This window comes from Gossypium arboreum, chromosome 9, assembly GCF_025698485.1.
Source record: "Gossypium arboreum isolate Shixiya-1 chromosome 9, ASM2569848v2, whole genome shotgun sequence".
Classification (NCBI taxonomy): Eukaryota; Viridiplantae; Streptophyta; class Magnoliopsida; order Malvales; family Malvaceae; genus Gossypium; species Gossypium arboreum.
This window is the reverse complement of record NC_069078.1, coordinates 51,871,059-51,887,221: the sequence shown is the minus strand read 5'-3', so window position 1 is coordinate 51,887,221 and position 16,163 is coordinate 51,871,059. Positions and strand designations below refer to the sequence as shown.

Genomic DNA, 16,163 nt, shown 5'->3' with positions numbered 1-16,163 from the left:
TTATTTTTATTCATGGAAGTCCTTAATTTCAAATAAAACGATGATATTTTAAATTTTTACATTTTTATTAAATCTGAAAAAAATAATGTTTTAATTTTTTAAAGTACTTATATATATAATAGACTTAATCACTCTTTTAAAATTTTAAATATTTTTAAAATTTTATATTTTATTAATAGTGTATATAATTTCAAAATATTTTAATTTTAACATTAAAGTTTAGGTTTTATGAGTAAAAACTAAAAAGCATAGTTTAGGATTTTTTTTAGTATAAATAAATACAAAAAAAGAGAAAAAAATTTCCGATGCCATGTGATTTAACCTTTTTATTGTCCAATTTCAGATACCCAACGCTGCAGCTTCATTTGCCCACTATCTGTCTCTCTCTCTCTCTCTTTCACTTCACTTCCACAGCCTCCTTCTCTTCTCCACCAATCCAAAAAAAACAAAGATGCAGTACAAAAACCTGGGCAGATCAGGCTTAAAGGTGAGTCAACTATCGTATGGAGCATGGGTTAGTTTCGGTAACCAGCTCGATGTTAAAGAAGCAAAGTCACTTCTCCAGTGTTGTAAAGACAACGGAGTCAACTTTTTCGACAACGCCGAGGTTTATGCCAATGGTCGAGCCGAGGAGATCATGGGTCAGGCTATTAGGGAACTTGGGTGGAAACGATCGGATATCGTGGTTTCTACCAAGATCTTTTGGGGCGGTCCTGGGCCAAATGATAAGGGTTTGTCTAGAAAACATATTGTTGAAGGAACCAAGGCGTCCTTGAAGAGGCTTGATATGGATTATGTTGATGTGCTCTATTGTCATAGGTTGGTTCACTTAAATGATCGGATTTTTTTTCTATTTCTTTTTTTATTTTTTGGGTTTGGAATCGATATGGGGTTTTGTTTCTGTTTCCTGATTTGGTGCTTTTCATTAGATCAATTCATTTTAACAACTTTTCTTGCTTTTGTTTGAATATTTGTTTTATGCTGTTTATCTTTTCTTGGATTTTAATTTTGATCTGAAGTCACTTGATTTTTGGATTTTAGTTTTGATCTGAAGTTACTTAAAAAGTAGCATCTATAATCTTCAAGATGTTCGATTTTCAGTATTTCTGGGTCTTATTATGGCTTGTTTGTCGAGGAATTCTAAAGTGTGGTTTTGGATATAGGTTTAGTTGAGGCAAAACTACCATGTAGCTATTGTATTAAGAGTCAAATTCATTTTGTCTCCTCTACTAAAAAAAATTGGACAAATTAGTCTCTTAGATCAAAGAGCAAACTTATCATTTTGTTAAAATTTTTCTATTTTTACTTTTAAAAACAGGTTTTTACACATCAACACGAGGAACACATGGAGCATCATGTGTCACTACTTGATTATTCAATCAGACACATCAATTTTTTAACCCTACAAATTGATAATTTTTTTAACAGAAATGATAAATTTGCTCTTTGATCTAATATACGGGGACTAATTTGCCATTTTTTGAGTAGGGAGGGTTAAATGTAATCTGGCTCGTACTTGTACTTTTACCGTTTAGTCGAATGTTTTACATGTGGAGTAGTGTATAATCTATCATATGTAACAGTGTAAGGCTCTTTTACGGTTCTTTGTGGATTGAAGTCTTGTTTTCGTCTGGATAATTTCTCTGATCAATTTTTGGGAGTCTTAAGTTCTAGGAGTTTCCTTTTCAAGAAACTTGACATGAGTGCATTAATTTGATATTTGGTTACAGGCCAGACACACAGACTCCAATTGAGGAGACTGTGAGGGCAATGAATTATGTGATTGATAAGGGTTGGGCATTTTATTGGGGGACAAGTGAGTGGTCTGCACAACAGATTACGGAAGCATGGGGAGTAGCTGAGAGGTTGGACCTGGTAGGCCCGATTGTGGAGCAGCCAGAGTATAATCTATTGACTAGGCACAAGGTAAGTGGTGTTGGAACTCAGTATACCGAGTAGGCACTATTTCCTCCTTTTCATTTTATGTGAACTTTGTTTTGGCAACTACACATTTAATAGAATTCTCAGTATTCTTCAGTTTGTACCATAAAAACTTGACTTGCCCTTGAATTTACAGCTGTTAACCAGGAATGACTTTGTTCCTACCTCCTTCAGGACTATACAATTTGTTCATCCTTTTCTGTATCAATGCAGGTTGAATCCGAGTACCTTCCTCTGTATACCAACTATGGTCTAGGTCTTACAACATGGAGTCCGCTTGCTTCTGGAGTGCTTACTGGAAAATACAACAAAGGAAATATACCATCTGACAGTCGGTTTGCTTTGGAAAATTTCAAAGTAAGAATCACTTCACATTTGATTTGTTACTTTTGATTTTGTATGCTTTATTGATCTTTTTGTCTCAATTTTAAGTGTTGAACATAACCACTTGTAGTCTTCTAGGTTTCTTTTTCCTCGCAAGGATATATTTTTTTAATGAGATTGATTTTAGGCTATGGTTCACTATGTTTTGTGCTTCTTACGAATTTAACATCTTGTTTATGCATATGTGCTTGTAGTAAATATAATTTCTTGCACGTTTACAGTTGATAAATCTCTGGTGTCTGTATCCAAAAACAGAACAAAAAGATCAAAAACTCAACTGTATAGTTGTTGTACGTGTACCGACATAATATTCCAAGCAAACTTATGTTTTCCATATTTAATGTTAAACATTTTCATTTAGCATCTCTAGAGATGATTGTGAAACTTAATTTAGCTGCTAGTATTACTTGATTATACTTGATGTGTAGCATATGTTAATTATTTCTATGAGACTAATCTGAAAATCCTTCCCTATACGTCATGAGTAAGCAACTAAGCTATGTTGTTTTCTTGTGTAGAATCTTGCTAACCGTTCACTAATTGATGATGTGTTGAGGAAAGTTAATGGACTGAAGCCAATTGCTGATGAACTTGGTGTACCATTAGCTCAACTTGCAATCGCATGGTGCGCTGCAAATCCTAATGTATCATCGGTTATTACTGGTGCTACAAAGGAATCTCAGGTTATTATATTATGTATCTCTAATCATTTTGTTTCATATTTGTTTGGACCACTGTATGGATCCAATGAATTTGCTTGGCTATGAGATGCTTCATGGAAGCAAATTTACACATTTTTTAGTAGTGCAATATTATAAAACTGGGCTGTTTGCTACATATACATGTGCTTGAAGTGTCAATATATGTTTGATATAGGGACAAACCAGCCGATGACAATGAAATATGGGTAATTTAATGAAAGGGTTATAAATTAATCTGGGATTATAGTTGTTTGCATATTTGGCAAAAGGTGACATGATTGGCTGTTTTGGTAGTGCAGTAGTATAAAATTTGGCTGTTTTCTAATTATGCATGCGTTGAAGTGTCAATATATGTTTGATATAGGCATACTGGATGATGACAATGAAATATGGGTAATTTAATGAAAGGATTATAAATTAATTTGGGATTATGGTTGTTTGCATAGTTGACAATAGGTGACTTGATTGCAGCTAGATCTGTTAATTGGGTTGGTTTTGGATTGGGTTAATCTAGGTTGGGTGATTTTGGGTTTTAAAATTTTCGGGTCATTTGTGTTGAGGACATTTCAGGTTCGAATGATTTTTTGTTTGGGTTATTTTCGGGTTGGACAGGTTTTGGTTGTTGACTTTTTATGGTCAAATCAGGTTTGGGTTCGGTTTAGCCGGCACAAGTTTATGAGTTTAACTCAAAATTGACACATCTAATTGCAACCTAATACCACCCCAACTCTTCATTTTCCTTGAAGTATCAATTTCCCACACTCATGTCTAAACACATTTTCAGATATGAGTATAGGACATGATCCTGACCCTCTTAAGTACATGGAAAAAACATAGAAAAAGTTTAGCATACTTGTGTTGAGCACGTACCTATATCCAACAATCATACCAGAGTCCAAGTAACAAGATTGCAACTTACCTATTATGTAGTGACATATTCGTCAGGGTTTGTAGACCTATTTCCTTAATGGCCATCTTTTTAGAATACCTGGATAGCAACCTCACTCTCTTGCCACCAGGCTAAGTGTCGGAAGAACCCGTGTCTGAACTTGTAAACTGATGAAAATATTATTTTCTATGGTTCCAAGAAGTTCCAATCTAATGTTCCAGCGTTTTCTTTTTGTCCTTTCTTCTTGTCATGTGTTTGAGATTCTTGCTTTAATGGATTGATCATCTATGGTAGGCTAGTTACATTTGGTATAAGCTATATGTTAGAATTTCCATTAGAAGGTTATATTTTCTTACCTATGTCGGAGTATGTGTTGAACATGGTTGTCGGAACACAGGTATATAAAGAAAATATTAGTCGGAGCAACAAAGGTTTCAAGTGTATTAGTTTTTTAAACTTAGCTTTTTAAGGGTTGCATTAGGATTTGAATATTTACACTGCTGCTACTCCTAATACTTAACTGCAATTTTTTTTCTGCATTCAGATTCAAGAGAACATGAAGGCACTTGATGTAATCCCATTGCTGACTCCTGCTGTCATGGAGAAGATTGAGACAGTTTTTCAAAGCAAGCCAAAGCGTCCAGATTCTTACAGGTAGACGCGGGATACTGTTGCTTCCTTAGCATGTCATTGGCATAGCAGTGTTTTGGAGCAGATGTGTGAGCTTCAATTTGTGTATTTGGTTTGGTGTTTTATAGTACTTTGCAACTTTTAATTGTATTTGGCACCCTTATTATTGTGGAAAGAAGACTTGGGAGATGAAATGAATTTGTAACTGGTTGTGATTGTTGGTGGATTGTGAACGTACGTACAACTCTAATTTATTTATCTCTTTTCTATTTTCTGCTTTGGTTTGAATTTTTTATTTTATTTCTCATGATTCTAGTCTACAAAATATATACCAGAGTTTCACTATTGAAACAAGTTTTTATTTTATTTATCAAAATATTTTTCAATTTTTTAAAAAAATTATTATTATTATTTTAAATAAAGAAACCAAATGTAACTAAAATAGACAAAAGTACCAACTCCCAAATTATCAACGTGAACATTGACGGTTATAATGTTACTCAAATTGTTGTTTGAATTATTGCAACACTTGTAATAGACAGCGCAACAATAGTTTTATCCTAACAAGGATCACTGTTTATTGATTAAAATTTTAGTTTAATTATTGTAAATAATTAAATATTAATATAAGGGTTAATATGTAGTTTATCTTTAAATTTGTCCAAAAGAATTTAGTTGGTAAATTTTTTTTAGCTAGTTGGTATTTGAATTTATATTCAGTCACACATATTATCTCAATTTGTTAAACTTCAATTTTTAAAAGTTAACATGTGTTTAAAAAATTACTTAGTTACTACTTGAACTTGTCCAAAATTTTTTTTACTTTTTTAAAAGATTTTTATTTTTTTATTTATAACTATCACATGTTATATTGAGATGTTGTCACATGTCACCATAAAATTGGCTATTAATGCCACATCAGCACAAATTTTTGATGTTAGTGCAGATGTATTAACTTGGGTGATGGAATGCAACTTTAAGTATCACAAAGATAAAAAAAAGTTCATGTACCTAGGGCTGTAAATGAACCAAGCTTGAACGAACAAACCTCTATTCCTGTTCGTTTGTTTATTTTTAAGCTTGTTCGTGTTCAATTTGTGTTCGTTAAAAATTTCAAAATTTTTATTCATATTTTTTTATTTAAAATTATGTGTGTTCATGTTTGTTTGTTTAATGTTCACAAATATGTTCATTTAACTTAATCAAACATGTTCACGAACATTAAACGAACAAGTTCATGAACATATAATTGAATATGTTCACGAACAATGTTAATGAATAATAAACAAACAAACAATAAATAAATACATACACACAAATATTATTTTAATATTTTTATAAGAAAATATCATTAATAAAAAAATGAGTCAAAACAAGTTTGTTCGTGAACATAAACGAACCGAATACACCTTTGTTCGTGTTCGTTCGTTTATAAACGAACATAAAATTTTTATTTGTACTCATTTAACTTGGTAAATGAACATAAATAAACGTTATACTAACGGTTCACGAATAGTTTATCGAACATTCTGTTCATTTATACCCTTATATGTAAAAAGCAAAAGAAATAAAATTTTAAGTTCTCAAGCTTGAAAAGGTCTAACCTATGAATACGTATAAAATCAACCAAAACACCATAGAAAGGATTCATGTAAAAAGTCAGAAAAAAGTATTATATTTTACATTAAATCAAAGTTGGAAGGATTTGTTATAATTATTGATAATAAGAAAGTACTGAAAGTACAGTTTGCAGTACTGTAAGCAGGAGGAGCAAAATAGCAGCCATAAGAGAGATGAGTGACCATGGACTGTTAAAATAATTGTGCTTCAAATTCGCCATCCATATGTTCCAACGCTTGCTGCAATGCTTGTTTACATCCTCAAACACTCCACTGTAATAGAAGTTGTGGGAATGGCATACATAGATTCCCAGACTGTTAATCATGGCCGCCACCGCTTTATCATCCCCTAACATGTTATTTATAATCCCATGCTGGCAAAGTATTTCCACATCTTTAGGTGAATCAATAAGGCTGTCCATCAACACCATGTAATCACTTGCATGCTTCACATCTCTGTCTGCTACAAATAGTTGCTCGAATGCAATCAGATTTCGTAGGAATGATTCGGTATAGTCATCGATGTTAAGTTTAGGGATAAGCAAGGTTTTGTTTTCGAACCTTATGTCGAACATGCTGTTTCCTTCTATCGTTTCGAATTTGATTCCCGATTCTTGGAGTTCCAAGGCACAACGAATGAAATTCATATCGAAATTCCGGGTTTCGTTTAAGGCTTCCATTTCGGAACTCGAAGGATGACAGCAATGGTGATAGGTGAAGTCTAGTAAGTGTTTGATTTCTGATGTAATGGATATGAGATCATGTTTCGGACGTCCTTTTCCGGGTACTCTATGGAAGAACATATCGAAAACCGCTTCAATGAACATACCTTGATCGACCCCAGTCTCGATTACGGAAAACAATTCCCAAATGACGAAGAAAGGAAGTTGATTTTCGACTAACAAAATGTCTTGAATCAAAGCAAGAAAGTAGCCATTAGTGTAATAATTGACCAAATCCTTCTTTAAACACAAGCGAATCAACTGCACAATAAAGCAACCATCAAGAAGCAACATTTTGACGAATTCATCGGAGTCGAGACATAAAGGTTGTTCATAGCATTTGCGAGCTTGTGTTTCTAATTCTCTCATTTTCATGACATATTTTGAAGCATTCATCACCATTGTTTCTTCAACAACTTGTTGAAGGAAGCCAATCTTTCTCTCTTCCATTGCTTTCAAGTGAAGTTTACCACGATGGTACGGCCCGATTGAAATGAGTTGTGGTTCATAGGCCTTTTCATTCACCTGACGAAGATAATTAGGTACTTTGGAAATGCAAGGCTTAGGCGAAGCTAGTGATGAGCTCTTAAGCATTTCGTTTACGCTAATGGCAACGGGGTCTTCTTTTACTTTAGCCTGTAAATTGCACCCAAACCATGTTATCCATAAATAAAATGCAAAGTTTTCAGTATAGGTATTTTATACCAAAATCTAACCTAAATATTGTTGGTTTAAATTTTGGAGATACATTGTTGGCAAATCCCCAACATTAATCATAAAACAAACATCATAATATTAACATAAATTCAGACGAATAATATTTAATTTGGGCTTTCATATCATTTTATAATTGAATTAAATTGATATTTTATCAAGTAATAAGCTTATAAATAGAGATTATATTTTAGCCTTTAGAATTAGAATTAAGAATATATCATTCATGTGTCGATTAAGAGTAAACTCAATTAACATTGTTGTTATTTCAGTATTTAGAAGAATGTGAATTGAAAGCGTTTAAATGTATTTTTTTCCGATTTAAGAATTGCAAGTATTGTATAAATTCATATATATATATATATATATATATTTTTATGTGAGATGTTAATCTAAGAAATGTTTTGTAACTTTATCAGTGTAGAATTTACAAGTGAGTCATAATATATGGGATGAGAATTTGTAACTTAAATTCGTATTGTGATTTGTAAATTATGAAATTGGATGAAAAAAACTAAATCAATTTAAATATTTTATTGTTAAGTACGTATAAACTTCTTAGGATTATATAATATCACGTAGAATTTCTTACGATGATATGTATAAAGCAACCAGAAAATTGCTCCACTACCAATATTTAAATCTATAGACTTAAAAAAAAAAATCTCGTTCTTTTCACCTCCCTATCTCATAAATTAAAAACTGATGAATAAATTGAACAAAATGGTGAACATATCAATAAAGATATAACCTTTTGTCGACCTTTCTGGCTAAAATAAAGTGAAAATCCTTTCAACCCATGATAGAATTTCAGTCCATTCATACATCCCTGGATTTCTAGCATTTTAAATTATAGTTTAAGAGGGGGAAAATAATCTATCTATATATTAATAAGACTACAGATAATCAGTTCTATTATTTAGATTTATGTATAAGACTTACTTGTTCAACGGGCAGCGCCATGCCTGCAAATGGGTTTCGCTCGGTTTTTTGCTTGGCAATTGAAAATTGCTAAGGGAAAAAAAACTATCTAAATTAAGAACTAGAATAGGATTTTCCCCATAGAGGTGAAATTTTGGGTATGATGAACCAATAAATTCTTTTGTTGGGTTCTTTTTTGTAATATGGAAGCAATAAATTTTGAGCAAATGCGGTTGGCAACTTTGAAATAGTTAGTAGAGTGGTTGAATAATAATTACTACAAAAGCAATTTACTTGCAAACTTTGGTGTCAACTTGGTACTACTTTTTATTGAATGCAATACTGAGCCTTCAAAAAGATGGAAAATGGCATTGAAAATTGGAAAAAAAAGAGTAGGCTCTCTTTACATGCAATTAATTTATTGGAATATGCTGAAAAAAATATTTGAAAAATTAAGCTGAAATTCTATAAATTTATCGATTTATGTTGTTTTTGGAGAGAAAAATAAAAATGAGATTTACAGGACTCGTTTTTACTGCTACATCAGTGAAAACGTGTCACATAGGACGCGCTTTTATTCTCTCCTAAAAACACGCCCTACATGGTGCGTTTTCGCTGATGTGGCATTGAAAACATGCCTTATAGGATGCACTTTCACTTAGGTAAAAATTGTTTTATTTTTTTTTCTTGCGATTGAAAATTAGAAGTTTGTAGATTTATTTTTATTCGTGTTTGAGATAGACATGATTATAATTTTAAGTAACGTTTGAATTTATGGAGGTGTCATAGAGTTGGGTGACCTACAAATTTCATTTGCTACGTAAGTATGGAGCCATCACCCAGGAAGTCAATCGCGTTTCAACTCAAGGTCCCAGTTGGCGTTGATTATACAATATGGGTGTGACAGCCCAAAATTGACCCTAGTCAGGATGTGGTTTCGGGACCACAAAACCGAGGCATAAAAATAATTTAAAATTTATTTTGATGCCTATGATATGTGTTAATTTGTGTGTGACATTTTTGATGTTTCGATATAGTGTTATAAATGCGAATTTCACTAGAAAGGACCTAGTAGTGAACTTTGAAAGTATGATGGGGAAATGTGTGATGACTAGTTGCTCATGCATGCAAAAATAAGGATTTGCATTGTCAAATTTCCCCCAACATGAAGTGGCCGGCCATGGCAAGAGAGGATGGGCAAAACATGTCATGAAACATGTTTTGTTGGTGCATTAGGGAGAAATAATAAACAAAGGTGTATGGGTAAGAAAAGAATGAAAAAAAATGTGTGTGAGTGTGGTATTCCCCCCATTGCCGTGAGTTGTAGAGAAAGAAAGAAAAATTTTGTTCATCCTTTCTTTGAGCCAAAACTAAGGAAGAAGGAGGATTTTTGCTTCATGCTTGGTTTGGAAGATATCTAGAAGGAGATTTGGCTAAGTTTGCATCAAGATTAAGGTATGTATGAGGTTGTGTTAGGAGTTTCATGCATGTTTTGGTTGCTAACTTGATGTGCATGTTAGCCATGGCTCAAATCTTTGTTATGCCATGGAAATGGTATTTGGCCAAAGTTGTTATGGTGATAAAGCCATTGCATGCTAAGTGTGAAGCTTGATGATGATGCATGCAATGATGGATTGTCTACTTTTGAGTAAGATTTTGAGTTTTCTTTTTGTTTAATCATGATTGAAGTTGAAAAGGGGCATGATTGTCATATTCGCCATGATGCATTCATGAGCATGGTTCATGCTTCTTGCATGTTAGTTAAAATTTGTGTTTTGGATGGCTATGGACACCTTGAAATTGCCATGCTCATATATGTATATATATGTTTGCACATGATGTTTTGGTTATGAACTAAGTGATGAATATGGTTGTTTAAAGAAGAAGATGTTGAAGAATGATTGTGAAATTGCAAGCACATTCGGCCTAGCACACATATGAGTGCTTGATGCTATATTATAAGTTTTGAGCTACAATATGCAAAGCATTAACTAGTAAAATGCATGCTGTTTTTGTGAGGTATTAAGTGCATAATTGGCCTCAACATGTACATGAATATTCGGCCTTGGGTAGCCTATTGAAGGCCTTAGCTTTTCCTTGATGCTCGAATAAATTGTATTGAATTGCTTGATGTAGTATAAAATGTGCATGACCATTGTGTATTCAAGCTAAAAAGTGGCCATATGACCATTTAAACTCCTTGTCATATTCGGCCATAAGCTAGCACAATGAGGTTTTAATAAATTGAATTTGTTTGAATTAGCTCAAGAGCTAAGAGGGCCACAATTGGACAAGGGGAAGGAAAAAGTGATCGAATAGCCGTAAAAGCCGTTCGACAACATCCGAGGTAAGTCCTCAAGAAGTGACCTTACTTGAATTATGTGGAATGAAATATGGATGTATTGATTATTGATTTATGTGTGTATGAGTATTCGAATAATACCCGGGCTAAGTCCCGAAGGCGATTATGCTAGTGATTATAATTGTGTTTGAGCCTTAGTAACGAGAATGAAATATGTATGTCCAATGATTATTGATGTATGTGTGCATGAGAAATTGAATGATATCCGGGCTAAGCCCCGAAGACAATTATGCTGGAAATTATATCCGGGTTAAGACCCGAAGGCAATTGTGCTAGTGGCTACATCCGGGCTAAGACCCGAAGGCATTCGTGCGAGACATTCTATCCGGGCTAAGACCCGAAGGCATTTGTGCACGTGGTTATATCCGGTTATATTCCGAAGAATCTTGGGCTGGAGGTGAGTGTTGGTTGCTGTAATAAATTCAATTAGTACACTCGAAAGCCCAAAGAATAAGGTGCGTTTATATGTGCATTGGAAAGTCGACATGTTTGAGCAACATTCGCTCAATCGACTAATGAATTTCAGTTATTGAATTGATTGATACTTTGTGAAAGTATATAATGATGAAGTGTGAAGTAAGAATGTGTATTAATGAAATGATGCATTTGGCTATGTGAATGTATTGCTGTAATTAGAGTTGATTATATTCCTTGAGACTTACTAAGCATAAAAATGCTTACCCGTTGCTTTGGCTCTCTGTTTTATAGATTTACTCGATAGCAATCGGATTCGGGATCAATAAAGTCGAAGTCATCCACACTATCAACGCCTCTATTTTGGTATAAATTTTGTTTGAACTTTGAAATGGCATGTATAGGACTACCCCTTGTTGGTTTAAAAATGTGGTGATGTATATGTATACGGCCATGCGAAAATGGCTCGTAAAAGGAAGCATGAACTTAGACTATTTGTGGTTTGTATGTATATATATGGTGTCATGATGTGATTATGGATTGGAAATGGGAGTGTTGGTCACATGATCAGCCATTGGTATGGTTAAAATGATCATATATGAACCTATGTATGGCAAGACTAGTTGGTTCATGGAGACTACAAAATAGGTAAGACCTACCTTAAAAACAGATGCTGCCATCTGCAGTGACGTGAATGTGAAAAATCACCAAAATTTGTAGGAATGGTATTAAATAGTGAATAAGCTATGTAAATGAACCTTGATGAGTCTATTTTCATATGGAAGAAACGAAATGGTCATAGGAGTTACATGTTAAGAGATATCAAAGCTATTGTGAGACAGGGCCAGAACGGTTTCTGGGTCCCCTGTCGCAACTTTAAAAATTTACTATAAATTATCCAGAAATAATTAGGAGTCATGCATTATATGTACAGATTCCATTTTGAGTCTAGTTTCATTAGAAACAAACGACACCAGTATTAAAGCCCTGTTCAGAGAGATATTCAAGTTATAACGCGCGAAGGTCAGAGCAGTCGATCCCTGTAACATGGGTGACTTTAACTAATAAACTGTACCAATTGGCCCAACCAAAAATTCTAGAAATAAATCCATGGATGGATATATGAGTCTATATTCAGGGAAAATTTACGAAACCAGTTTCTGAGTTTTGAAACTCGAGATATGATTTTTAAGGCGACGGTGACGCAGTTTTCCAGCCTGACTGGAAATGTCAAATTGGTGGGCAAAACATGTGAACTTGGCTTGTCAACCCCTCGTGTCCGACACCGGCGATGGTCTCGGGTTCAGGGTGTTACAATTTTATTGGTATCAGAGCCACGGTTTAGTCGATTCTAGGACTACCGTGATGTGTTTGGGGTCTAGCTATACATGCCATTAAATGATGACTCGATAGTGTGGTGATTTACGACAATTTGACTTTGTGTTTGTTTATAGCAATGGATCCCGATCCCAACCGAAGCGATAGCTGATGATGTGGAGAGTGTGGCGCTGCTCCGCGCAAGGGACAGCGCGGTGGACTCTCAACCTATGGCCAACAATCCGAATGACGAGGCTAGGCAAGCCTTTTATAGTGTGATGAGCGAATGGTTTAATCAATACATTCGAACTAACACGGCTGTTCCACAACCTCCATTCCCGACAAATGCAACCCCGCACCTACAATACCTCCGGTGACTGACCAAATAAGGTCAAGTAAGCCCCGATCGATAGGATTCGAAAACATGGGGCCACTGAATTTAAGGCTACGGATGATGATGATGCCGAAGCGAGCTGAATTTTGGTTGGATAACACTATCCGGTGCTCGATGAGCTATCCTGTACACCCGATGAGTGCTTAAAGTGTACCATCTCCTTGCTACGTGAGTCGCCTACTATTGGTGGAGTACTCGACTTGTGGTACCTAGAGAGCAAGTGACTTGGGAATTCTTTCAAACCGAGTTCCAAAAAAGTATATCGATCGAGATTCATCGACCAAAAGCGAAGGAATTCCTTGACTTTAAGCAAGGTTCTATGTCGATTCTGACTACTGAACGAAAATTTGTGAGGCTTAGCCGATGCAGCGAGAATGCATTTCGTCCAAGCCATTATGTGTAAACGCTTGAGGATGGGCTGAATGATGATATAAGGATGTTCGTTGGCATTCTCGAGATCGAGAGTTCGTAGTACTTGTTGAGCGAGCTTGTAAAGTCGAAGAGCTTAGAAAGGAGAAACAAAAAGCGATGTGGGAACTGGAGAATTCGAAAGAGGTCCTCGGAAAGTCTCTTCAACAAGCATCAAAGAGATTTCGAGATGATGCGAGCGGTCTAGAGGCGTTTGGGCTTTTCTAGACGAGGACGCGATCGACCCCTGTGACCACACGAGTCACTTCGATCGCCATGGTGGAAATGATCACCGAGAGGGCGGAGTGTCCACATTGTGGCAAATGGCATTCGGGAGCTGTTGGTTTCGTGATCGCTCTGCTATAAGTGTGGGTCGGCCGACCACTTTATGAAGGATTGCCCGAGGATGCATGAGCAGAATGTAAGTCGGTGGAAACCGGGTGCTACCATTTGCTCGAGGTAGGCCACCTAGAAATATGGGCAATGTCGATGGCGATCGAGAGGATCTAGAGATGCTACCATCGGATCTGAGGCTCGTGCTCTGCAAGGACTTATGCCATCTGCCGCACGTGAGGATGCTGCCTCTCGGATGTCATTACGGTACTTTCACTCTTTTCAATACAAATGTGATTGCTTTGATTGACCTGGTTCTACTCATTCATATATATGTGAAACCTTAGCATCCATAAGACTTTGCCTATTGAGTCTCTTGAGTTTGTAATTCGGTGTCAAACCCTTGGGTCATTACGTGCTTGTCAACAAAGTGTGCAAGAAAAGTCCCCTAGTGTTCCGAGGTTCTTGTTTTCCGGCGGACTTGATGCTTTTGCCGTTCGATGAATTCGACGTTATTCTTGGTTTGGATTGGTTGACCATGCACGATGCGGTTGTAAATTGCAAGAGCAAGACTATCAATTTGAGGTGCGCGAATAATGAAATAATTCGAGTTGAGTCTACGGACTTAAAGGGTTGCCACCGTAATATCGTGATGTTGGCCGAAAATATGTAAGAAAAGGGTGAAGCGTACCTTGCATACGTACTCGATGACAAGGAATCGAAAGGAAACCCGAATCGTGTCGTTGGTTTGTGAATACCGGATGTTTTCCACGAAGAATTGCCGGTTTACCACCGTTGGAAATAGAATTTGGCATCGAATTGGTACCGTACCACTCCAATTTCGATAGCTCCGTATCGTATGGCACCAACGGAATTAAAGGAGTTAAAGCTCGGTTGCAAGAATTGGTGGATAGAGGTTTTGCTCGCCTGAGTTGTTCGCCTTAGGGTGCGCCGGTGTTGTTTGTGAAAAGAAGGATGGAACCATGCGGTTGTGCATCGACTATCGTCGACTTAATAAAGCGACGATAAAGAACAAATATCCGTTACCACGTATCGATGACTTGTTCGATCAACTGAAGGAGCCTCGGTGTTCTCAAAAATAGATTTGAGATCGGGCTATTATCAATTGCGAATCCGAGATTGGACGTACCCAAGACGCCTTCGAATGAGATATGGTCACTATGAGTTCCTAGTGATGCCGTTTGGGCTCACTAATGCCCCGAGGTATTTATGGATTTAATGAATCGGATCTTGAGACCATATTTGGATCGATTCGTAGTCGTGTTCATTGATGACATCTTGGTCTATTCAAGAAATGAGACCGAACATCTTGAACACTGCGGTTAGTCTTGCAAATCTTACGGGATAAGCAATTATATGCTAAGTTCAGCAAGTGTGAGTTCGGTTAAGAGGTTAGCTTCTTGGGTCATGTGGTATCTGCATCGGGTATTCGAGTCGACGAATAAAATTTCAGCCATACTTAATTGGAAGCCTCAGAAATATTCTTGAGGCTCGAGCTTTTAGGGCTTGCGGTTATTACCGACGATTTGTAAAGGCTTCTCAACGATAGCCACGCCGATGACGGCTACTCCAAAAGGATGTTAAGTTCGAATGGATGGAGAAATGCCAAAAAGTTTCGATCAACGAAAACTTATTTGATGAAGCCCCAATTCTAGTGCAACCCGAGTCCGCAAAAGAGTTTGTCATCTATAGTGACGCCTCCCTACTTGGATTAGGTTGTGTATTGATGCAAGAAGGTCGAGTTTTGGCCTATCGTCGAGGCAATTAAAGCCACACGAGAAAAATTATCCGACCCATGATCTTGAATTGGCCGCCATCGTATTCGCCTTAAAGATTTGGCGACATTACTTATTTGGTGAAAGGTGCCATGTGTACTCGGATCACAAAAGTCTCAAATATTTGATGACCCAAAGAGACTTAAATCTGCGACAAAGACGTTGGCTCGAGTTGTTAAAGGATTATGAGCTGGTCATTGACTATCACCCGGAAAGGCGAATGTGGTTGCGGATGCCTTGAGTCGTAAATCATTCTTCGCTTCTGAGCGATGAGCGTGCACTTGTCTGCTCGATCCGATAGTGTGTTAGTAGCTGAATTGAAAGCCAAACCACTATTGATACATCAAATTCGAGAAGCTCGAGAAAGTCGACGACGAGTTGGTCGCAAAGCGAAATTTGAGTGTGTTCGAACAAGGACTCGAATTTCAAATCGACGATGACGATTGTTTGAGGTTCAAAAGTCGTCATGTGTTCCAAAGAATTGAACTCATTTCGATAATTCTGAATGAAGCCCATTGTAGCCGAATGGCAATCCACCGGGAGTACGAAGATGTACAATGATTTGAAACGCGTCGGTTTTGGTGGCATGGTATGAAGCGAGACATCTCGACTTTGTTT

The 16,163-nt window shown here is 36.2% G+C and overlaps 2 protein-coding genes across 3 annotated transcripts; one reads left to right on the top strand and one right to left on the bottom strand.

Moving 5' to 3' along the window:
- Positions 1-284: 284 nt before the first annotated feature.
- On the top strand, positions 285-4,814 carry LOC108457075 (probable voltage-gated potassium channel subunit beta). The gene is made up of 5 exons (XM_017755897.2): positions 285-819; positions 1,731-1,926; positions 2,155-2,298; positions 2,844-3,008; positions 4,460-4,814. Exons 1-5 carry the CDS (start codon positions 452-454, stop codon positions 4,571-4,573), a joined length of 987 nt encoding a protein of 328 aa, XP_017611386.1. The 5' UTR covers positions 285-451; the 3' UTR covers positions 4,574-4,814.
- A 1,304-nt stretch (positions 4,815-6,118) lies between these two features.
- Positions 6,119-8,780, bottom strand: LOC108456082 (UPF0481 protein At3g47200-like). 2 transcript variants are annotated; one of them, XM_017754677.2, is made up of 3 exons: positions 8,543-8,780; positions 6,726-7,522; positions 6,456-6,624 (listed from the first exon to the last, which is right to left on the bottom strand). In XM_017754677.2, the coding sequence occupies exons 1-3, from the start codon at positions 8,561-8,563 to the stop codon at positions 6,600-6,602; spliced, it is 843 nt and encodes a 280-aa protein (XP_017610166.1). In that variant the 5' UTR covers positions 8,564-8,780; the 3' UTR covers positions 6,456-6,599. The 2 variants fall into 2 exon arrangements, with proteins under 2 accessions (XP_017610163.1, XP_017610166.1); XM_017754674.2 differs by having other exon boundaries at positions 6,119-7,522.
- Positions 8,781-16,163: the final 7,383 nt, after the last annotated feature.